Below are 23,536 nucleotides of genomic sequence, written 5' to 3' on the forward strand. Positions count from 1 at the left end.
GCTCCTGAAACCGCTTCTTCCCAGGGCATTATTTCCATCCTTCCCCAATCTCTCTCTTCTTCTTCTTCTTCCTCTCAGAATTTATTTTTTCCCCTTTAACCTGGTTTCTGTTCTCTTTTCAGTTTAATATTGAGTCATGTGCCCCTGTCCTCCGAGACTGTGTGCCTCCCCATCCTGCTCCATGCCTGTTCAAAAGGCTGAAGATCCCAGAGTTCAAATGGCCTCTGGGACAAACAGCATGGGGTGACCCTTGTCTGCTGGCTGTGACCTGTGAAAGCATGGCCAGTGCTTGTGGCTGCAATGTAAAAATGCCTGGTCCCTTCTCTAATTGCACTGCTAAGGACCCCCGTGCTGTGCTTCGGGTCAGAGGTGGCTGCAGGTCAGTGCAGGTGGATGGTTCTTAGCTGGAATGCTTTGTGCCCCATGGATGTGCTAGATTTCTTTCACAGCATTTAAATGCACTATTTGTTATTACACCACCAGGCATTAACATTACATTGTAATCTGGTAAATATCATTGATTATTGTGGAGTTGGACTCTGTGGTCCTAATGGGTCCCTTCCAGCTTGAGATATTTGATGATTTTTGCATGGATTTCTCACAGGAACACAAATGATGATTCCATTTGTGTTCGTGCTCAGTGCTGTGTTTATTCCTTTTGTTCCTCGGTGTTCCTGGCAGCAGGCATACCCTGCCTGCCCCACCTTGCTCACACCAGGGCTTTGTGCTGGCACTTCACTTAAACTGCAGCTAGGTTGGGCATTCTCTCCCCAGTGTATGGAGTGCTGCTCTCCCAGAGTCTCTATTCCTGGCACGATGGAGCAAAGCTGCCTTTGTTACCCCTCCTTTCTCCCTGCCCAGGCTCCTATTGCTGTCCAAGCCTTGCAGCTCTCCGCAGATCTGGCAGCAGCTCCTTGAGGGCCAACCCGCACAGAGCGCTGCTGTTCTGCCTCCTTTCACTGCAGTTTCTCCTTGGCCCTGAGCAGACCTTTAGCAAGTGTGAATGCATGCTAATGAGCCATTAAATGCCCGGGCAGAATTAAAGAATACAGGAGTGACGGCTTTGACATCTTTATGGGAGCCAGAGCTCTGTCTTTGGGGCTCTACTCTTAAAGTGGCACCACGTGTGGGCTGCAACCAAGAGGTGTCATCTGAAGATTCATGCACATACCCAAACCTCCTGTCCTGTGCAGCTGCCCTCTCCCAGGGCTAAAAACCCCATGGAAAGCTCCAAAAAAACCCCAAGATGAGCTCAGAAAATAAAGCTTAGATGGTCTTAGAACAAACTTGCTTTAAATGCTCTACTAGCCAGCATCTTGGTGAGTTTGGTGTCTGAATTTGGTGTCTCTGGTGATGGTTATTGACAGAAATGAACATTTGGAAATGAATTTTGTGTTTGGGACTTAAAGGCAGAAATCCTGAGACCAGCAGGTGAGTGGAATTCTGGGTCTCTGCATTTCTTGTTAACATGAATTTTGCTCAGTTTCATTTAAAAGATGGAGCTTACATAATTGACCTGAAAGGGAAGTGCAGCACAGCCTGTGTGTTCATTTTTTCTCCTTTTTTTTCTTTCCTTGTCTTACTTTGAGTGATATTCTGATTTTTTCCAGGTACTTTGTTGAGGGAGAAATCTATTACAAAACCACAGACCTTTGGTGACCTTGCACCATGGGAGAACAATGAACACCTGCATGTGACAGATGGAGGTTTATAGGAAGGGAAAGTGGCCCTTTTTGAGTTAGAGGTTTGGAGGGAGACCCAGTAGGGGCAAAAACCCCAGAGGATTCACACACACCAGCCCCTTCTGATCTGGCTTAAGGAATAATATGAATTATTGGCAGTTCCTGCAGTGCCTTCCATGTCCGGTACTTAGGGGGTAACAAAGCCAAGCATGAGCACGTGCTCAGAGTGGTGGGATGGTATTTGGGCCCATGGCTCAAAGGAGAACACCACATCCATCCCAAGCACCCCACTCAGGATAAAGCTCTGTGCCTCTGGGAGGGTCTGGCACCAGCCCTTGCCCCATAGCTCTCCCTGCATCAGGAACAGAGTTGGCAGCAGGATCTGAAAGCTCCAGTTCCCAGCTCTGGGTCTCCATCCAAAAGGCCACATGTGGCAGGCTTGGCTGAGGAGCTAATGTGAGTAGAAGTCAAGGATTTGTGGAGTGCTGAGCTTACTTGGAAAAAAAAAAAAAGAGGAAGGCTTTATTTTAAGAAATGCAGCTTTAGATCTCTTTCAGGAAATGACTTCTCATTGCCCATTTTGGCTTTCTGGTGGATCATCAGCTGTATCTCGTGGTTGCATTTCAGCTTCACTTCTTAAGCAGAGAGAAGGAAAATGAGGAAAGGCTGGCCAGGGCTGCCACAGGAAATCCTCCTGCCCCGGATAGCTTTCAGCTGCCTTCATGAAACAGCAGTTTCCAAAACCACGTCTTCCTTGTCCAGTTCTCACTGAACCCAGAAATTCCCAAGTGGGAAGAAACTGGAGTGCTGAGGGGGGTTTTGTCATGGCAGTGCTGCACTGTGGGATGCTGGCAGTAATGTCCAGCTGGTGATGGGACTTGTGGTACCCATGGCTGGATTAGCAGCTCAAGCCTGCATTTATTCCTTCACCTTTGGTTTCATTAGTCTGCATCTCCAGTGCTGTTTTTGATGATAGGTGGGCCCAGTGCTGGGACTGAAATCTTGGTTAAACCCATATGCTTCAGGATGTGAACATCCATTGCGATGGGAAGGTGCACAGATGCATGGTGTCTGGTAAATAACATTCAGAAAAGCACTATTTACTTCTTAATAACCTCTCAGTGTTTCTTTTGCTGCTTCAGTATTGCATTGTGGATAAGTGAGTGTGGGCAAGCTGTCGCCTGGTGTGAGTGGAGGCAGTTGGATGAATTTCAGGTTACACAGAAACCTTGGACCCTTGACATTTGTCTGTCTGTGTTTATGTAGCAGCCTCCTTAGCACAAGGAGGTTGCTATGCTCAGTGGGCTCCAGGGCTTGGGGATGCTCCTGCCAACCTGCCACCCTTGTTTTCCCTGCTGGACTGGCATGACCCAGGGGTGGATCCTAAACCCATCCCCGGTGTTTAAAATTTCTGGAGCTGTCTCCAGGTTCCTGTGGGTGCTGACCATCTGGCAGTGCCCTGGGCCTGAGCTGTGCCCTGGGCAGGCTGCCTGGCCCGGCCTCTTGGTGTGCAGCACTGCCTGCTTTGAGCCATGGAAAGAAATTATTGGGGAAGGTGGTGATTTATTTGCCTGGGCAGGCAGTGTTTTATCCTAGCCCTCTCTCAAATGAAAAGCCCTATGTTTCCTAAGTTTTCCAAGCCTTTTCTGCTGCCCTTCTTCTTCCCACTCAAAATGTGCTGTTCACAGAGCCTCTCCCCCAGACATGGAGCACTTTTGCTGAGAGATTGGCTGGTCTGGTACAAAACTGATGCTCAGGTGGTGCCCTGTGTCTGTAGGGTTTGACTTCTCTCATAAGCAGATGTTTTTGATCCATGGTTGTGGACCCCTTCTTCACTGGGGCTCTCTGGGTGAAGAAGCAGCCAGGACTTGTTAAAGGAATGACACTGGAGAATTTGGAAATTGCTTGCCATAACTTATTTCTCTTAGTTGTTTTTCCTGTGGGCTTTTTTCTGTTTCAGACTAGTTGTTCAAATAACCAAAAATGACAAAAGCACAGCCTTTCAGAGATTGTGACCCAAAGTCTGGATGTGAGCACAGAGGCACAAAAATAAATGGCTTGATTTAATGGGAGCAAAATACAGTATGATCTTTCTCCTCCTGAGTGCTCAGAAACCACTAAACTGGCTTAAATATCATGACTTGTTTTTCTTGTATGTTAGGCATGTCAGTTTAATGTTCTAGAAGATGGGGGAAAAAAGGAGTGTTGGAGGAGGCTTGTTTTCAAATCTTTGCCACCTCTCCATTAAAAACTAGAATAATGTTTTTTGTTTCAGAAGAAAGCTGGTATTTTTTGCATAACTTTGTCATGCCCAGAAGTAGGAGGCTTTAGGAGAACCACCTTCCATAAAAAGCCCCAGTGACAGAGCTTTTAGTGCACTGAGTTTCAGATCTTGGTGCAGTTCCGAAAAGGCGCAGTTATCACAGAGGCCAGACGGGCTGTCCTGCCAAGCAGGGTCACAGCCTGCTGTCAGGAAGGCTGGGATGAAATCAGGGTCAGAGGCTGGAAGCTTCTGCCAGAAGCTGCTGTCCTGATTTGGGAATGACCCTGCTTGGGAACAAGGAGAACAGCGCTGCTGTGGGGGTGCCATGCTGAGGGCAGGGGGGATTTGGGCTGTAGCTGCCATCCTGGGGGGCAGCTGGGGTGAATTGAGGATGGATGATGTCCTGGGAGAAGCTGCCTGAGTGACAGTGAGATGTGCAGCCCAGCCAGAGCACAGCAGTGGGATGGGGATGTGTTTTGGAATGGGGAGAGATGGAAGCACCAGCTGGGCTGTGAGTCTCAGCCCACTCTGGTGCTGTCCTTGGGAGCAGTGCACCCCATGGCTCCTGCCCGGATGGATCCCAGACCAGTAAAGCTCAGTCTGGGGACTACTCTCACCCCACAGAAACATTGCTTTCCTCTGCAGGTTTCTGCTGCCTCCTGACATGTGGTTTGTGTTAGCCCAGCCCTGAAGGTCAGGAGCTAACTGGAAAGAATGTTATCAAATTCAGGGGGAGCATTTAATTTCCTAGTTAGATCTGGATCTTTTAAACTTCTAAGCTTGTCTTATTTTGAATATGGGAACAGAAGAAAACATCTCTTATTATGTTTGGAGAACATAATTAATGTATTTTGGCTTCACAAACCAGCTTTAACAGAGAATGTATAAACTCAAAGGGTTCAAGGGGGTTAAAGTCCAGGGTGATGTCCTGCACCATGAGACTGCTGCTGGTGCAGAGGTGTCTTGAAACACACCCTCCTTGAGGACACATTGCTGTGGAAATGAAACTGGGAAGTGAAACTGGATGCATCATGGGCACGGTGGTGGAAGGTTTCCTGCAGGCATGATGGCACAGAGAGTGCTTAGCCACATCAGCACTGTGTGTGACCGTGGGAGAGAGAGCTGGGACTGGGAACGAGCAGCACACTGTGCTGCAGCATGTGAGTATGGGTAACACTCTGCAAACCACAGCTCTGGGTCACTGTCACCAAAACCCTCGCTGCCACATTGCCTCGGGACTCCTCTCAGTTTGTGTCCCTAGTGAGAGGATGGAGTGTATTCTCACCTCTGGTGCTGTGGATGTTGAGATGTGGGACAACTCTTGTTGTGCATATGAAAACCAAATGTTCCTCATTCACTGAGTTTCTCCAGTCTTCAGGCTGTGTGGGAGATGGTTGGCACCCCAAGTGTAGCTCATGGTGCTTGCAGCAGTGGCCACTCTTTCAAGGTGATGGAAGCAGTGAAGGCTGTGATGCCTTTGCCATTGAAGGTCAGGACGGAAATTCCTGCTCTTGGCACATTGACCATGATGAGCTTCAGCCAGTGACTTCTTGAACACTAAGCCAGTGTGGCCAAGGCAGGAAACACATGTCAACGTGTTTTGACATTTTAAGCTCACACCCCACACTTAGTCACCCTCATACAGAATGGCTTTTTCTTCATCCCTGTCAATAAACAAAACCACATCCTTTAAGATGCTGTTTCTTAAGTTTTCCAATCACAGTGGTTTAATAGGATGCATTATTTGCAAATGGCCATTTCCCTTCCCCAGGACAGTAATTTTAGGCTCTACCTCCAGTCTGCCAGGGGCTGGAAGGGATGTGCAATCTTTCTAGCCTCCTGTGACCCAGCACTGATGCCTTTAAAAGCAGAACCATTTAATGGTCCAGAGACAGATTTCCTCTGGACTCACATCTTGTGCTGCATTCTGTGGTGTCTTAGGAGAACTGAGGGGTGGTATGAATACCATCAGCTTGCTTCTCTTGGCTTCAAATTCAAGCCTTAGCACATTTACTAATTGCCAGCTGCTTTGGATTCCTTGAAATGTGCCATTTAACAAAACCATAGTTTATAGCTAATTTGGACACTTGCATTGCCATGCAAGTGGCACCAAACCTGCTGTGTGTGAGAGCCCAATCACCTGAATTAATTGTGACTAAAAGCCAGACACCCCATTTGGTTTGCTTGTGAAGTGATGGTCCTGGGAGTCCCCCACTCTGCAGCAGCTGTGGATGTAGCTGAGCCCATGGGCTCAAACCCAGAGCTTTCTGTCTGAGGAAAGGGCAAGGCTGTCATTGTGAAGGCAAGCAGAGCAAGGGATTTTAATCTCCATCAGATGTAGGCACAGAAGGAGGTCACCTCTAGAGATCTTGTAAACATAATCTCCTTTGTCCAATAATGTTTGAATATGCAGGCTGGCTCCAAAGCAAACGGTGGGACTGCAGAGAAGGCTGTAGAAGGACAACCTGTGATTTGCTGGGATATATGAGATGCCTAGTAAAACAGAAGGTGCTCCTGTGACTTTTGGCAGGGGATATAGCTTGGCAATCCACAGCCTCTGATAATCTTGGCACGGTGGGAGAGGCAGGGAGATCCACGGGTTTGTGTCGATGAAAGGAGCGTGTGTATAATTTATCATGTCTGGTGTGCTCGAGGCTCTTCCCAGTGGAAAAGCTGAGCTGTAATTAGGTTGCTGATGAGCCTTGTGTACAAACCCTTCAGCTCTATAAACTATGCCTGTAAAGGCATCCCTTCTCCTAGGGACTGGCCAGGGAAGAATTTGAGCAGTCTCCAGCAGATGGATGGCTCCCTGAAGCCAGCTGCTCAGTGGACAGCCACTCCACTTACTGTCACTGACAGCCTTGGAGCCTGTTTACTTTCTCAGCCCTTCACTAAGCCCCTTGGCTCCAAGGGGATGCTTCAGTGGAGAAGAGCCCTTGCTGGATTGGTTTCTTCATCCATTTCTGCTGTGAGCTGCCTTGAGCTACTCCCTGAGGGGGACTCAGCTGGTCCCAGCAACCTTTGTGGCTCTGGTTGGGACACAGAGTTCTTGTTTGGACACAGGAAATAGTGCTTGTTGATATAATTTTTTTCAAGGTTTTAAGAGAATTTCTTAAGTAAGACTGTTAAGAAGAAAGAGAAGGAAATACTTTATGAGGTGGTCAACCTGCTGGGCTTTTTGCTGCTGAACTCTGAGCTCAAAACCAGCAAGGGAGCAGTATTCCATTCCCATCTTAATATCTCTTGATGTAGACAGAGAAAGATTATTTCATACAAAAGTAGGAAGGGGGAGGTGCCCATTTGTCTTAAGCAACCATAGAGGGAAGCTGGAAGAGCAATGAGTAGGTAGTTTTTGCTGCTGAATGTTGATATTAATTTGATATTGAAGTGTTTCCCAACAGCATCTGTTTGTTGCCCTGCCAAGTAAGGTCTCTCTGGCAGCTCTTCCTGCTGGGCTGCTGGTCCCTGCCAACCACAGCACCCAGTGGTGGCCATTGGAATCCTGCTGACACCTGTCCCCGCTGTCCCCCTCAGGTCACGGGGAGTGTCACTGCGGGGAGTGCAAGTGCCACGCGGGGTTCATCGGGGACAACTGCAACTGCTCCACGGAGACGGACAGCTGCGTGTCCAGCGACGGGCAGATGTGCAGCGGCCGCGGCGCCTGCGTCTGCGGGAGGTGCCAGTGCACGGAGCCCGGCGCGTTCGGAGAGACCTGCGAGAAGTGTCCCACCTGCCCCGGTGTCTGCAGCACCAAAAGGTACCCACAGGAGTTCAGGAGGGACTTCTCGCTCCTGGTGGGAAGGGCAGCTCTTTGATTCCTGGGAGACTTTTCAGCTAGGGAATTGCTTCTGCTTTGTTAAATGTGTGATCAGCCCCAAGCAAGCCTGCTGCTGCTAGGAGCCCACGCTAAGTACCCTGACAGTATTCCAGGTAGAGCAGCAACAAGTCTTGTTGCCCTAGTGCTCGTGGAGATTCATGTCCCTGCTCATTTCTGGTGCTGTCTCACTCTGCAGGAAGGGCTGGCAACCCCAGTTTTGCTGCACTCTGAGCTGCAGATGTCTGGGTGCAGAGAGCTGTGAGCTGCAGAGGAGGGGAGGACTGGAATCAGAATCACTGCCCCTGCCTCACAGCAATGAAGGTGGCCCAGGCATCAGCCTCAGACTAGCACAGAGCAGCAGGACTGCCTGCCTTGATCTCAGGCAGGATGGATTTTGCAGTAGCTGACGTGCAGCTCCTGACATCCAAAGGGCAAACAGACCCCAAACCTATAAGCTGCTCTGCACCTTCATGGAATCCTTTGCACTTTCACTGAATCCTACAAGCTGCTTTTCACTTTCATTGAATCCTAATAAATCCATCCTTGCGGTGGAGATGCCTGGTCCTGAAGCTGCTCCTCCCTTGTGGTGCAGATGTGCAGCCTCCAGACCAGACCCAGGGAATCCCTTCCCAAGGGCTGAATCCCCGTGTTCATGCAGTTTCTGACGTGTGCTTAGTCTTCCCTCTGTGTGTGTTCCTGCAGGGATTGTATTGAATGCAAGCTGTTTAACTCAGGAAGACTGGCTGATAACCAAACCTGCCAAAAGCACTGCAAGGATGAGATCATCACCACTGTGGATGTTCTTGGTAAGCTGGCAGCTGCAGGTGGTGGGAACTGGTGACTGTGGCATTGAACTCTTCTTAATCAGGCTAAAACATATCTGTAAAGAAAGCTTCAGGGAGCACCTGGTATTTAGAAATGTGTGTATGTAGGTAGTTTGAATATGTGTATGTGTGGTATGTGTGATGCTCTCTCCAGGCTATAATCCATAGTGAAGTAAAAAACTCCTTGATTTTAAATGACATCTAACCACTACTGCCAGTGCAGGGAGCAAAGAGTGGGGTGAGGTCACATGAGACAGATGAGAGGAGTTGTGAGAGAGTGCAAAAGAACAACCTATTACCCAAGAAAAGGCATTTTCTAATCATCTGAGGCTTCATCTTGGAAGAAGTGAACTGGTAAAAGAAAGCAAAACTGCTTTGAAAATGGGTTCTGCTTTGGTGGAACTGACTGCTACAAGTTCCCCTGGCAATCTCCTGCCCTTTGTGTCCTCTTCTAGAGGTGACCCCACATGTGCATCCTCAGCAGATGACTTCCCCCCTCTCTTTTCAAGATCTGTTCTGGGAGTCCCTGGTTGCTGTTTAGGGGAGTAGAGGGGATCCAGGCTTGTAACAGATTTAATCACAATCCTGACCTTGGCCTTAGCAATATCTCTTGGAGAGAGGGATGGAGATCAAGCAGGGATAAGTTACTGTTTGCATCTGGCATTTCCTCCTCTTCCTTAATTTATAGAGGTGGGAGTCCCTCACGTTGCTCAGCTTTTCACTCACTTCCTCCTAAGCTGTCTGCAGGTGATGTTTTTCCCATTGTCTCCTCTCACATCCAGTGCCCCACTTTTAAATTATGACCAGTGGAGTTTCCCACCCTTCCCTTTGGGACACTTGCTCTCATTCTCTCCATTCACTGTGCAGTTTAGCAGGGAGTGCACCTGCACCAGCACCCTGTGAGAGGTTTGGAAGTTCAAAACACACAAAGCTCCTTTCTAATGCCTGTCTGGCCAGCACATACTGAGAATCAAAGCTCATCCCTCCCGCCTGAAAAGCTCAGTGGAACCCTCACACCTCTCTCTGTTGACATGTTATCTCTGAAACCTAGTGAAGATCAACAGAAATCATTGCTATTGAGACTTTAATCACTGTATCTTTTACTGAAATGATGGTGCAAGGATGGGAGTGAAAGCAGCTAGACCTACAGAAACTAAGATTTGCTGCTCAACTCAAAAGGACATTAGTCAAGAAGTATGGAAGTATTATCTATATTAATCTAATTAGTACTTTGCTTTTCAACAATCAGCGCTTTTCCAGCCCATGCTTTGCTACCACTGTGGAGATAGAGGAGGTTTTCCTGTCCCAGGGTAGGAACAGCTGAGGTTTGTCCACACCAGGAACGTGTCAGAGGGGCAGCTGCATCTGAGCTCAGCTGTTGAAATGGAGGGTATTAATCTTTTAACTGGATGCAGGTCAAAGGCATTGAAAGGGAAAACAAACAGACAGGAGAGAGCTAAGGGGTTGGGGTAGCAGTGGCCATTAATGCAATCATTTTTCAGCATGACAGGCATGGATACAAGAACTGTGGAAAGCTATTTCCAGGTGCCTAAGACAAGGTCATGCATGTCTTTGCTAGCCAACAGCCCTGGGTCCCCAAATTCCTGTCCATGCAACTCTCAGCCCTTGCAGGCTGGCAGAGCTGTGCTCCTGTAACAGCCAGAGATGATTCCCCACTCCCTCCAGTCACTGTCCCTGCAATGGGGGCATCAAAAGAGCTGTGGCTGTGCAGGGCAGTGGCTCTGCTGAAATCACCCCTTAAGCTAGATCTGCAGACCTCAGGTGATGGTTTTGCTCAATCTTAAATTGTTTCTTCCTCAGGCAGCACTGACAGTGACCAGGCTCTGTCTGGTGCTATGGTGCGTCAGACACCAACACACAGCGCTCGCATGGCTCTGGGAGTAAAGTCCTCTCATTTCCTTTAACTCCCATAGCTACACATCATCCTTGCAACCAACTCCTCCCTCCCTCCCTCCCTCCCTCCACCCCTTCCCATTTTCCTTTTCTATCTCTCTCTTTGAAAACAAACTTCTCAGCCGTTTCCGGAGCTGGAGCTATTCGGTACAGCTGGAGCACAAGCTGGCCATGGGCTGCTGCTGCTGCTGGCTCTGAGTCAGTGCTCCTTGTTTTCCCTTCTTCTCCCACTCTTCAAGAAATTTAGCAAATTAAGAAGAAAATGGCATTTATTACATAAGCAGACTTGCATGAAGGAAGAATGTGTGTGCGTGCGAGGTTGAGTCTGTTTGCTGTGTGATGTTTGCCAAGTGCCACATTTTCTCAAGCAGTGATTCTGGACACTGCTCAGTTACAATTTGTATGAGTTGTGATCAAACTGTGCTGCTTTCCAGGCTTACTCCCCATTACTCTGCTCCCAGGCATCCATGGAAAGCTCTGCTTATCTTGCAGGGGAGAGCTGTGCTAATTCCTGATACTGAACCTGCCAGCTAAGTCAGCCAAGTGCTGTATTGCAGCTTTAGACACAGCCTGTTAGACAGGGTGACTAGCTCAGAATCAGGGAACCCACACCATTGCAGTTTTTAGGGGAGAATTATGTTAAAAAATAGAGGGTGTTGGAAGCATTTATTTGAAAAATTATGGTACAAAAGTTCTGCAGTGTTTAGGATTTTTTTTAATGTATAAAAACTTTTACAAAATCCTGTGATTCTTGCATCTGGTTCCAGAAACGGACGACCCCAACGTGATCCTCTGTGCCTACCCAGTGAACAACTGTGTCATGAAGTTCACCTACATGGAGCTTCCCAGTGGGAAATCCAACCTCACCGTCCTCAAGGAGCCAGGTTGGCCCTCCCTTGGGTTTCTTTTCTGACAGCACTGGCAGCCTCAGGAGAGGTGATGGGCTGCTGGGGGGCCTGGGGGGCTGCAGAAAGGCTGGCTGCATGTGTGAGCAGATAAACCAGGCTGATTTACACTGAAGTGTTTTACAGTGATGAAACCCAGCTCCAAATGCTCCCAACTTAGTAAAAAAGTGTGTGAGTAAACCTTGCACCTGAGCCATCAGCATTGCCAGCAAGGGCTGAAGAGCTTTGGGAGGCTGAGTTAACTGAAGCCTGTTTAAGTAGCAAAAAGTATGCTTGATTTAGAGATAAAGCCCTTGTGAGCAAAAATATCGGAAGAGAACACCTGGTGCAGCTGCTGGTTAAGTTAGGATAATGGGAAAGCCCTGCACCACCTAAGGATTTCCACATTGCCAAGGAGTTGTGATCCAGGCAGTGTAAGGGCTGCGTGCCCCTACTCCCCTCCACAGGCTGTGCAGACAGCTGTGCTTCCCAGCAATATTTTAATCACATGCAATGCAGTTGCTCAAAGAAAACCCCTTGTGGTGTTGCAGGACAAGCTGGCGAGCATCCAGCAGTAGCTTCTTGTGATTTGTTCTGGTCCTCCAAGGCACGGGCCAATATGGGAAAGACTGAGATTCCTCATGTTCTATTTCAATTGTGCTGCAGCTTGCACTTAATTAAAAGACCAGCTGATTAGCTGACAGTTAATGTCCTTATATAAAGTCCTTAGTGATCACTTGTCTCTGTGTGGGAGCAGCTGAGCTGGCTTTTGCCAGAGGCACCTTAACGCTCTGTGTCCCACATGGGTCAGCTGGCATTAAAACCCTGCATTGCTGTTGGACAGTGGCACTGCTGCCCTACTATGTGACATCCCAGCTCTGGTGACATCCATGAGAGATGGCCCTTTGACCTGCCTCTAGCCAGGAATTTAATTTAAAAAAAATGTAGTTCAGTTTCAGAGGGAACTGTTGCTTTTTCAAATTTAGCCACTGCTGCTGGCGCTGCCTGAGGTCACTTGCTCTGTGGCTGCTGTCCAAGTTATTACCTGACCCAGGATGCACTCACACCAGGGCTAATTAGCTTTTCTGCCTCTCTGCCAGCCTGCAGCTCAGCCCCCAGCGCTGTGACCATCGTGCTGGCAGTGATTGGCAGCGTGGTGCTGATTGGCATCATCCTGCTGGCGCTCTGGAAGCTGCTCGTCACCATCCACGACAGGCGGGAGTTCGACCGATTCCAGAGCGAGCGTTCCCGCGCCAGATACGAAATGGTGAGCCTGGGCTGGGGGTGCTGCTGGGGGGGCTCTGGGGATACACTGGCAGCAAACAGCTCTGCAGTGATGGAAAAGGGTGGCAGGAACAAGGGTGCAGGTGTCCATGCCCTGTGGTGCCTTCGGGGTCCAGCATCTTGCAGTTCCTTTGCCTAGGAGAAGGACTGTTGCCTTCTCCTAGGCAAGTTACAAGTGCTTTGCAAAACTATACCCAGCCTTTGGTCTCCTCATCTATTTCCAAGCAGAGCTGGAGGCTGAAGGAGGTAGGGGAGACTGTGGTGGCAGCTGCATTGGTCAGGTCTGTGAGGATGCCCTTCTGGGAGGCTTTGAGGGGGGATGTTCAGCATTGGAGGGCAGTGCCTCTGCCTGCAGGCAGGATGGAAGGTGGGTCTGATGGACCAACTCTGGGTAAACAACACTGCCTCTGGATCTGAATGTTCAGTTCTCTCAAAGCCAAACACAGCACTGTCACCAAACTAATTGTTATGTTTTTACCATGGTACAGACTTTGTTCCTCATCTTTGTTCTTTCTGTCTGCTCCTCTCTCCAAAGGCATCCAATCCTCTCTACCGAAAGCCCATTTCCACGCATAACGTAGAGTTCACGTTCAACAAGCTCAACAAGTCTTACAACGGTACAGTTGACTGAAGGGGTCTCAGTGCCTGGCACTGCCATGGACAATTGCTTGAATGGCCGGGCTGCTTCCCCACTTGAAGATGGGATTCTCTTCAGGGGCGAGAATCCCTTACGACGGGACTGGTCGATGACCAAAGCCTGTTATTTGCACAGTAAGGAGAAAGGTCTGGTTCATTCTGGAGGCACAGATGTGAGGGCAGGGTCCCTGCCTGTGTTGATGGACTCTGAGCCGTGTGCATCTCCATACCCCAGCTTTCCAGATGTATTAAACCTGCCAACTAAGTGAACCAAGTGCCATATTGCAGCTTTAGACATATCCCGTTAGAAAAGTTGACTAGGTCAAAAATCAGGGGAACCCACTCCATCAAAAGTTGTTAGGGGGGGAATTAGCTTGAAAACAGGGTCTTGGAACCATATGTGTAAGAAATTAGGATAAAAAACTCTGCAGTCTTTAGGAATTTTTTTATATAAACCCCGAAATAAAACAGTTGTGCATATATGATGCTGTGAATAGAGTGGATTGTTTCTTTGCTGAGACCCCACCAAAACTGGGGCTGCTCCTCCTGCCAGCAGCAATGGTGCTGCCTGATGGATTTATTAATAGAGCCTTATCAGTCAAAGCATGGCCATAAAACATGGAGCTGGAGCTGTAGGGGCTGCCACAGGAGTTGTGTTGATTTAATACACTGGTGTTGACCCAGGGCAGGGAGCTCCTGATGTGAGCCTATGGTGTTACATTGGAAACTGGTGGGAGCCCAAGGAAAAGGGAGTTCAGTCTGAGGAAAATAATATAAACACCCATTCCTTATGGTGTGCAAGTAGGTGTCCAGCCTGGGGGGCTGCAGGAGGGCAGCTGAGAGCACTCAGCAGCTCCTCCAGACTTTTTACCAGAGGACTGTTGCTGTGGGGTCCCATGGAGTCCAGCTGGAAAATCAGGTGAGCCCTGAGCTTTTGGAAATAGAGCTGGATAAAGACCAATGTTGATGCTTCACGACATATATTTTGCTTTGGTTTTTTACTTTTTTTATTTTTTCCCCCAAACTATTCCCCCAGCCCTGTCTGTTTTCCTCTGGAGCTGGGGTTTGGGTTACCCTGCTGACAGCTGCAGCTTTAAACCCACACAGACGGGGCTGCAGCCGCCGCAGGAGAGAGGAGCTGGAGCAATTGCTACTGCCTGGATTTTTTTTTTTTTTCCTTCTTTTTTTAAATTTCTTTTTTTCTTGTCTCTTCACCCTCAACAGATCATGCAATAGTCAGCTGAAGGAAGCTTGCCAGGGAAAAGCAAAAACAAATGGTGTTCATTGTTTTGACTTGCTCTTCTCATTGGAAAAGAGCCATGGGCCCATCCTTCCGGATTTATTTTTTTAATGTGTTTTTGCCTCTATAAACAGAAGCTCTTATTTGTTCAGTAAAAACAGCTCTCCTTCAAGAACTTTATGGCCCTCCCTCTGCCTACAAGCAGCACTCAAGAAATGCAGCAGACCACACTAAAAATATCTCAGAACTGGCATTTTTAGGAGGGCAGCAAGTGGCGCCTTGGCGGCATCGGTGCTGATCAGGTGGGGTAAAAAACTCAAAACCTTAAACAAATGAAATTTATGCTGTCTTCCCACTTCATTCCACTACATCTGCCCTAGCAGGGGAGGAGGGTGCATAGATCCATCCTGAAAACAAGTGCAGGGGCAGGCTCTGGTTAAATGCTGCCTTAGTGTAACCCACCATGGGTGGGCTGGAGGCTGTGCTGCCTCCTCCCTGCAGCACCACCAGCAGCAGGACAGGCCTGAGTACTGCACAGGGGCAGCTCTTCAGAGCTCCACATCTTCTACACGATAATGAAGTCCAGGCTAAAGTTTACAGGCCAAGAAACAGCATTTTGAATAGCTGGGACTAACCCTGCCACCTAGGAAAGAGCATCCCTGGGATAAATTTGAGGTTTGTGATCATCCCACTGCCGTGTGCCAAGATGGCAAGACAGATTTCATCACTGACACAAAATAATAGAAAGTAGTCAGAAAATAATCATCACAAGGAGACAGAGCAAGTTTTAGCTTGGTTCACGTGGCTGCCTCACACAAGTCATACTGCCCCAGGCACAGAAAGGGGGAGCAGGAAGGAAAGCCCGGGGAAAGGAAGGGCAGGAATGCTTTAAACCAGCTTTGCCACCCAAAGCAGCAAACGCTCTGAATACACTTCTGCTTCAGTTAATTTGTGAGGGACCAAGCAGTTTAAAAACAAATCCACCCCTTTGCACTCTGAAAGGAGAGGCACAGGCAGTGCCCCCCTGCCACCCTTTCCCTTGCACTCCTGCAGATTACCTTTGTGCTGTGGCATTTCCCACAACACTGGGTTAGGGCTGAGAGACTGGGCAACCCAGGCAGTTGTAGGGAGCCAAGATTTGACTCATTGCTAAGGGGTGGTTTGGGCAGGGAGAGTGGAAAAAGCAGAGAAAAGGCTTGGGGACGGGACTGCAAGTGCCCTCCTTCCTCTGCCCAGGGACACAGCTCAGCTGTAAAGCAGACTGGTCTGCAGAGTAGGCAGGGAGCAATGTGGGACCAAATAAGCAAGGGGAGGGTGCCACAAGCCAGGCTGCCAAGGCAGTGCACAAAAAGAAGTGAACAGGGTTGATGCTGTCAGTGCTGCCTGTGGTGCTGCACCGGGCAGTGCAGAGCAGCCCCCCAAATTCAGCCTTTCCACGAGGTTGCATTTTTATTAAAAGTAAGGAAGCACTGCTAAGGCTTTGTGTTACTGGGTAAGCAGATCTGCCTTTACCCTTGCAAGAGCAGTGCCAAGCACAGTCATGGGAGTGGTGTATTTCAGTCAGCAGCAGTTTATTTGTGTCTGTAAATACATGCAGCCTGACCACAGCTAGCATTCCTGAATGAAAGCTCCAGCAGAAGGCATCAACGGGTCAGACGTGATGGAAAAACGTCAGAGCTTGTCTGGCCAAGCTGGAATCCGGATGCCCTTGCAACATCATCTCCTCCTGTTTCCCCAGCCACAGCTGAGGGCTGCTGCTGCTGCAGGGTTGCTGGGGCTCACCAGTGCCTTTTCCCTGTGCTGCTGCTCTGGGGGAGGAGACAGCACCATTCCTTGGGAAAGGTCAAGGCCAATGGCAGCATGATTTGTTTTGTTAATTGTGGAGGTGCAGTGAAACTGTTCTCTGTTACCCAAGCCTGAGTGAGGCATGCCTGCCTGCATCCTCATTGCCCTTTACAGTGGAACAAGAAGGTGCTCAGCAGCTGAAGGCAAAGCCCAGGCTCTGGAAGATGAATGCTCCACACTCCTGAACTTATTTAACCTCGCGTTTCTCCAGCCAAGTGGCAAGCCAAGGAGCTCCAGTGTTGGGAAAAGGATCACTAAGCTGCCTGCAGGAAATGCCACAGTGAGGTAACTCCCTGCATCTGCAGCCCAGCAGCATATCCCAGCACCATCTCCATACCTGAACACAGGAACTGGAATTGTTCTCCTCTGCCCTGCCAGCCTGCAAAGGTCACAGCTACACAGCAGAGACACAGGAGTTTATTTCATCCTGTCTCTTTCTGCATGCCCACTAGTTTCTGCTGGTGTCTACAGGATGCAGCCAGATCAGAAACTTGTCCATTCAGCTGCCATGACCCAGCATCACCCAGTCTGTGTGGGGGCAAAGGTTGCAACCATGGGCTTGCAGGACCCTGTGTGCACAAGGACCTGGAGGCTTTATTTCCTAATTTACTTCATTGCATTTTATTCCAAGTCACCACTATCAAGGCAAGCATACTGGTGATTAGCAAAACAAGTGTATCTATGCTATGAGTAACTACTGTAAGGCTGTGGTGGTTTAACCCCAACTGACAACTCAGCCCCACACAGCCACTCTCTCACTCTGCCACAGTGGGATAGGGGAGAGAATCAGAAGAGTAAAAAAAGTGAGAAAACGTGGGTCAAGATAAAGACAGTTCCATAAGTAAAGCCTCAGCTGCATGCAAGCAAAGCAAAATAAGGAATTCATTCCTTCAGAGTCTGGCTGGCAGGTGTTCAGCCAGTCCCAGGAAAACTGAGCTCCTTCATGCCTGGCAGTGACTCAGGAAGACAAACACCATGACTGTGAAGGTACCTCCCTTCCTTCTTGTTCCCCCAGTTCTGTGTGCTGAGCATGATGCTCTGGGGCATCCCTGTGGTCAGTGGGGCTCACCTGTCCTGGCTGTGTCCCCTCCCAGCTCCTTGTGCACCCCCACATCCTCGCTGGGGGGGGGAGGAGCAGAAAAGGCCTTGAATCTGTGTAAGCTCTACTCAGCTGTAACTAAAACATCTCTGTATTATCAACACTGTTTCCAGCAAAAATCTGAATTGTGCTAGCTGCTCTGAAAAAAATTAACTCTATCCTAGCCAAAACCAGCTCAAGCAAATATATATTTCAACAGCAGCAGAAATCAATATTAGCAGAAATGAATAGTAGTAGCAAGTCTATTTTCAATTTTACAAGTCACCATAAAATTACCACTAGTAAAGCAGCAAAAATACTTGTCAGTAATTATTATTTAGGACAAGAGGAAACACCTTCAAGTTGTACCAGGGGAGGCTTAGATTGGATATTAGGAATAATATCTTCACTGAAAGGGTTGACAAGCATTGTAACAGGATGCCCAGGGAAGTGGTGGAGTCAACAATCCTGGAGGTGTTTAAAAGGCAAGTAGATGCAGCACTTTGGGACATGGTTTACTGGTGGACTTGTCAGTGCTGGGGTGACACTGGGATTCAATGACCATAAGGGTTTTCTCTGACCTAAATGGTTCTATGGTTTTATGATCCTAATCTAACCCTTGCTTACTTGGAGTGAAGAGGTCATGGTTCACTTTGGAGGTATTTGAACAGCAGACAGTGTGCTCAGAAAGGCAGCAACCCTCCTTTTGTGTGTTCAGCTCCTGGGGTTACTGGATGGCAGCACAGACTAAAAATATATACTCAATGATTCTGAAGGTCTTTTCCAACCTAAATGATTCTGTGATTATATGCATGCCTGTATATATATGTGTGTGCATATATATGTGTGTGTGTGTGTGCATGTGCACATACATATGTAAAATGTTATAAATACATACATACATATATAAAATGTTATATAAATTGTTGCTGGTGCCAAGTGCTTGTCAAACCCATCCCAGCAGTGGGGCCAGGTGACAATGGGCAAAGTCTCGCTTGGACAGTGTATTGGGTCTGAGACTGAGATGGAGTTCATTTTCCCTCAGCAGCCCTCACAGTGCTGGGCCTTGCAGTGGAAAGGTGTTGATAACACACCAGTGCTTTGGATAATGCTGAGCAGACCTGTCCCTCCAACATCCCCCCCCATCAAGGGGCTGGGAGTGGGCAAGGTCCTGGGAGGGCACACAACCAGGCCAGCTGACCCAAATTAGCCAAAGGGATATTCCATACTGTATGATGTCAGCTCAGATATAAAAGCTAAGGGAGGGAGGAGGATGAGGGAGGCATTTGTTACTCTGCAGCGTTTGCCTTCTGGAGCCACCACCACGCGTGCTGCAGCCCTGCTTCCCGGGAAGTGCCTGAGCATCTCTTGCTGATGGGAAGTAGAGATTGACTTTTTCCTTTGCTTATGCTCATGCAAACTTTCAATTGTCTATTTTTATGCTTTAGTAAACTGCCTTATCTCAACCTACAAGCTGTTTTCCATCTTATTCCCTCCCGTGTCCTGCTGCAAAGAGGAGCAATAGAGAGGGTCAGTGGGCACCTGGGGCCTGGCCAAGGTCAGCACACTACAGTCCTTTTTGGTGCCCAGTAGTGCGGTGAGATAAAGGCAGTTTTATATATATATATATTTCTGTATTGCATGCTGTAGTAAAAAGTAAATTGTAGTTATGGAGTAGCAAGCTCTCGTGCAGGGCAAGGAGTTTGTGAGCTGCACTGCTTATCTCTTTATTTTGCTGAGTTTGGAAACATGTTAAAAAAAACAATGGCTCTGTGCTTTGCTCTTACACTGATGGCCTTGTTGTGTGTGGGGAGCTATGTTCTGTGCACGGTAATTGATGTGAATGCTTTTATAATGCAGGCTCCCATGGTCTTTGCTCATCCTTATGTAAGCCATTTAATACTCTTAATAATATTAGCTAATACTGTTGGCATTCTATGGAGTTCATGGAATCTGGCATCATCCTGGGGTAGGAAAAAACAAACTTTAGGTGAAGAGATATTGAAAGATGCCCCGAGGCATCCAGTTCCTGGGTGGCAAGGTGCATGGAAGGATTTGGGCAGGTTCCTAGGGCGGTTTTCACCTCCCATTGCCTGGGACTTTACACCTGAACAGGTAACCAAGCCTGACAAACTGACCCATGAGCTGATAGAAGGGTGCCTTGCCCACCCCACTGAACACCAGCAGCTTCTTGCCCTGTACTGGGGCCTGGCCTGTGCCTACCGAGCCACTGTTCAGTACTCTGAGAGGACTGTAGCTGAGGCAGGAACCCAGACTGCATTGGAGGACACTATGGCTGAGTCAGGGACTCAAACCACAGCAGCCACAGTAACTGCCCCAGAAGTGAAAGCAAAAAAATGGACAAGGCAAGTGACACACCCTTTTCATCGATTAGTAAGGGAGGAAGAAGAAGAGGAGGAAGAAGGGGAAGTAACAGTAGGAAAGGAGGGGTTGGATCAAGAGGCAGGTCCTTCAACAAGGAAATACAAAGGGATGAGGCAAATCAAACAGGAAACTGAAGTGACTCGGTCCCTGACCTCGTCAGAGCTCCGAGACCTGCGCAAAGATTACAGCCGACAGCCAGGTGAGCCCATTTCTGCCTGGCTGCTTCGCTGCTGGGACAATGGGGCTGGCAGACAGCAGCTGGAAGGCCATGAAGCCCAGCAGCTGGGATCCCTTGCTAAAGATCGGGAAATCGAAAGAGGAATTGGAAAAGAAGGAGCAATTTGCAGCCTCTGGAGACGGCTCCTCTCAAGTGTGAGGGCAAGATACCCATTTAAGGAAGATCTGGTGAACTCCCCAGGGAAGTGGACCACTGCAGATGAAGGTATCCAGTACTTGAGAGAATTAGCCGTGCTGGAAATCGTCTATAGTGATCTAAAAATTGACAGAGTCCCTGAAGATCCAGAGGATGCCCCTTGCACAACGGCCATGTGGAGGAAGGTGGTTCAAAGTGCCCCTGCATCCTATTCCAGCAGCTTGGTATCCCTGTACCACCCACAAATGGATACACCAACCGTGGAGATTGCCTCCTCCTGGCTCCGAAATGTAGAAGAAACTCTGGGCACCTCCTCGTCCCTCCAAGCCAGCAGCCCAGCTTTTAGGGGCAGCCCACGGGATCGGTCCTCTCCTTCCCCGGTGCGAGGGAAGGGGAGCCCCAAGCGCCGGCCCCGTGGGGAGCTCTGGTTCTTCCTGCGGGACCAGGGGGAGGACATGAGGAAGTGGGTGGGTGAGCCCACCTTCAAGCTGGAAGCCCGTGTCCGTGAGCTGAGAGGGAAGAAGGCTGTTAAAGGGTCACCCAAGAAGAGTGCCAGTGTGGTTGCCACAGAGAGACAAGAAGGCAATCAGCGATTTCCCAGACATAAAAGAGCTAAAATTGCTTCCTTTCACCCCGATGAGGGGACTTCTGACCTGGCATCGCAAAGGTCAGACAGTGAATACTCTGACCAGGAACAGGAGTAGATGGTCCCTGCCTCTGGCCAGGAGGAGGAAAGGGATGACCAGGCATACTGGACTGTGTGGGTTTGATGGCCTGGCACATCGCATCCACAGAAGTGCAAAGCTTTAGCAGATACATTGTACATTGATGCCATCAACGCACAGGAGTGCAGAATCCATCTGGATCTTCGGAGTGACAGGGGCATGCCAGGAGTTTTCTGTGTTAGAGGCCAAGGTGAGCTTAGCAGGGAACAAGTGGGAAGGATGCTGGCTCTGGCTGTGACTGCCTCAGAGGCCCCTTGTATCCCTGGCATCAGCTGGATACTGCAAGGATCCTAAAGGATGTCCATTGGCTTTTAGTGTAGCTACAATGAATACAGAGAAGATCAAAGAGTTATCCACCCTGCCTGGCCTCTCAGAAGATGCCTCCATTGTAGGATTGCTGCAGGTTGAATGAAGACCAGCAAGTACCAATTACTACCAGGACTGTGCAGCAGCAGCAGTATCTTACCAACCAGGACTCTGCAACCTCCATCCATTAGTCCTTGGAGAGCCAAGGAGTGCTCAGCAGGACCTGCTCACCCTGTGTGAGTCTGGTGGGGAATGGAGGCTGACAGCAGTGGACTGTTGGGCCTGAATGATCCACCTGTGAGTGCTGCTGTGCCTGACAATGTTGGAAATTCAATATGAGCTGCAGTCAAAGGCAGCCAAGAGGTGCCACACAGGTTATACACGAATGTGAAACGTGCTGCAATCAAGTGAGCCACACAAGTGGAGTCTCCTTGGAAGAGAGGATGGTGGCTGGGGTTCCAGTAGGGTGAGGCCTAAAAAATTGGCTGTATTGGGCTGTTGCCATGAACACACCAAGGCCAGAGTTAGCCTCACCATGACAGAAGCAACAGCTGGCTGGCTGGAAACATCCCCTGTAAAACATTGCCACTGCTTGAGAGACATTGAGATCCCAGGCCTTGAGGGACAGATTTTGTGGCAACATGGTACTACAGAGAGGATTGAGTCAGACAATGGGGTTCACTTTATAAATAAACTGATAAACTCTTGGGCAAAGAAACATGGCATTGAGTGGATATATCACATCCCTTATTAACCACAGGCCTCTGGGAAGATTGAAAGGTATAATGGACTGCTGAAAACTGTGTAAAGAGTGTAAAGTAATGGGCCATGGAAGCACTGGGATGCAAATTTAGCAGAAGCCACTTGGCTAGTCAACCCTAGGGGATCTGGTAACCACCCTGGTCCTGCCCAAATGAAACCTCTACATACTGTGGGAGGAAATAAAGTCCCTGCCCACACAGGGAAGTGGAAAGTCAGTGTGGATTTCTCCTCCTATGGGAAAAGGCAAGCCCATGCGTGGGATTGTCTTTGCCCAAGGACCTGTGTGTGCTTGGTGGGTGATGAAGAAGGATGGGGAGACGTGGTGTGTACCTCAAGGAGATTTAACCTTGGGGGGAAAATAATCTGTGGTGTGAGTTGTTTGTTGCAGGAAGTAGCAGAAATGACATTAACTGATGAAGAATGAATTTTGTGAGGAGCAAGAAGAATGCAACAACAACCAGAGCCAGGCTGGTGTCAATGTCCAACAATCAAGTGTGCTGCTTCTGTCCTGATCGCTTATCCTGATGGAATGAAACCCAAGTCATGGATCTGGAGGGATGAAAGAAGCCCATGAAATGGAAAAAGGATATCTATCATTGAAAGGACAGGGGATGAAATAATAGTGGTTAATGGAAATGTATATTTGATATAGAGATGGTTTAAGGATATAGTTTACGTTGTATGTATGGGCAAGAAGGAATCCCAATAATGAGAAATAAATACAGTGGAACAGTTGGAAGATATATAAATTATGTGGGATCTGAGTATGACACAAATGGTATGGAATGAGGGGTGGACAGTGCATGGAATAAGGGGTCTGAGACTGGACTGAGAGTACCTTTTCCCTTAGCAGCCCTCACAGTGCTGGGCTTTGCAGTGGGAGCTGGAAAGGTGTTGATAACACACGAGTGCTTTGGATAATGCTGAGCAGACCTGTCCCTCCAACATCCCCCCCCATCAAGGGGCTGGGAGTGGGCAAGATCCTGGGAGGGCACACAACCAGGCCAGCTGACCCAAATTAGCCAAAGGGATATTCCATACCATGTGATGTCAGCTCAGATATGAAAGCTAAGGGAGGGAGGAGGATGAGGGAGGCATTTGTTACTCTGCAGCATTTGCCTTCTGGAGCCACCACCACGCGTGCTGCAGCCCTGCTTCCCGGGAAGTGCCTAAGCATCTCTTGCTGATGGGAAGTAGAGATTGACTTTTTCCCTTTGCTTATGCACATGCAAACTTTCAATTGTCTATTTTTATGCTTTAGTAAACTGCCTTGTCTCAACCTACAAGCTGTTTTCCATCTTATTCTCTCCATGTCCTGCTGGGAAGGGGAGAGATAGAGAGGCTCAGTGGGCACCCAGCCAAAGTCAACCAACACTGCATCACAGAACCTGGAGTCAGCCTGGCATCCCCAGTGAGGGTCTGCTCTGCCAAGGAAATACCACTGGGAACAAGGATTTGTGCACACTGGGATGCACCAGAGAAAGAGGCTCCAATTTGGGGTACAAAGTAAGTCCCTTT

At 48.7% G+C, this 23,536-nt stretch overlaps 1 protein-coding gene across 1 annotated transcript in view; it reads left to right on the forward strand.

Moving 5' to 3' along the window:
* The window catches only part of ITGB5 (integrin subunit beta 5), a 57,914-nt gene extending 44,128 nt beyond the window's left edge, over positions 1 to 13,786 (forward strand). Inside the window, exons 11-15 of the mRNA XM_063161740.1 lie at positions 7,480 to 7,702; positions 8,465 to 8,568; positions 11,268 to 11,384; positions 12,485 to 12,651; positions 13,204 to 13,786. Coding sequence (XP_063017810.1) covers positions 7,480 to 7,702; positions 8,465 to 8,568; positions 11,268 to 11,384; positions 12,485 to 12,651; positions 13,204 to 13,299 — 707 coding nt within the window. The 3' untranslated portion in view covers positions 13,300 to 13,786. The remainder of the gene's footprint in view (positions 1 to 7,479; positions 7,703 to 8,464; positions 8,569 to 11,267; positions 11,385 to 12,484; positions 12,652 to 13,203) is intronic.
* Positions 13,787 to 23,536: the final 9,750 nt, after the last annotated feature.

Source organism: Melospiza melodia, chromosome 8 (genome assembly GCF_035770615.1).
Source record: "Melospiza melodia melodia isolate bMelMel2 chromosome 8, bMelMel2.pri, whole genome shotgun sequence".
NCBI lineage: Eukaryota > Metazoa > Chordata > Aves > Passeriformes > Passerellidae > Melospiza > Melospiza melodia.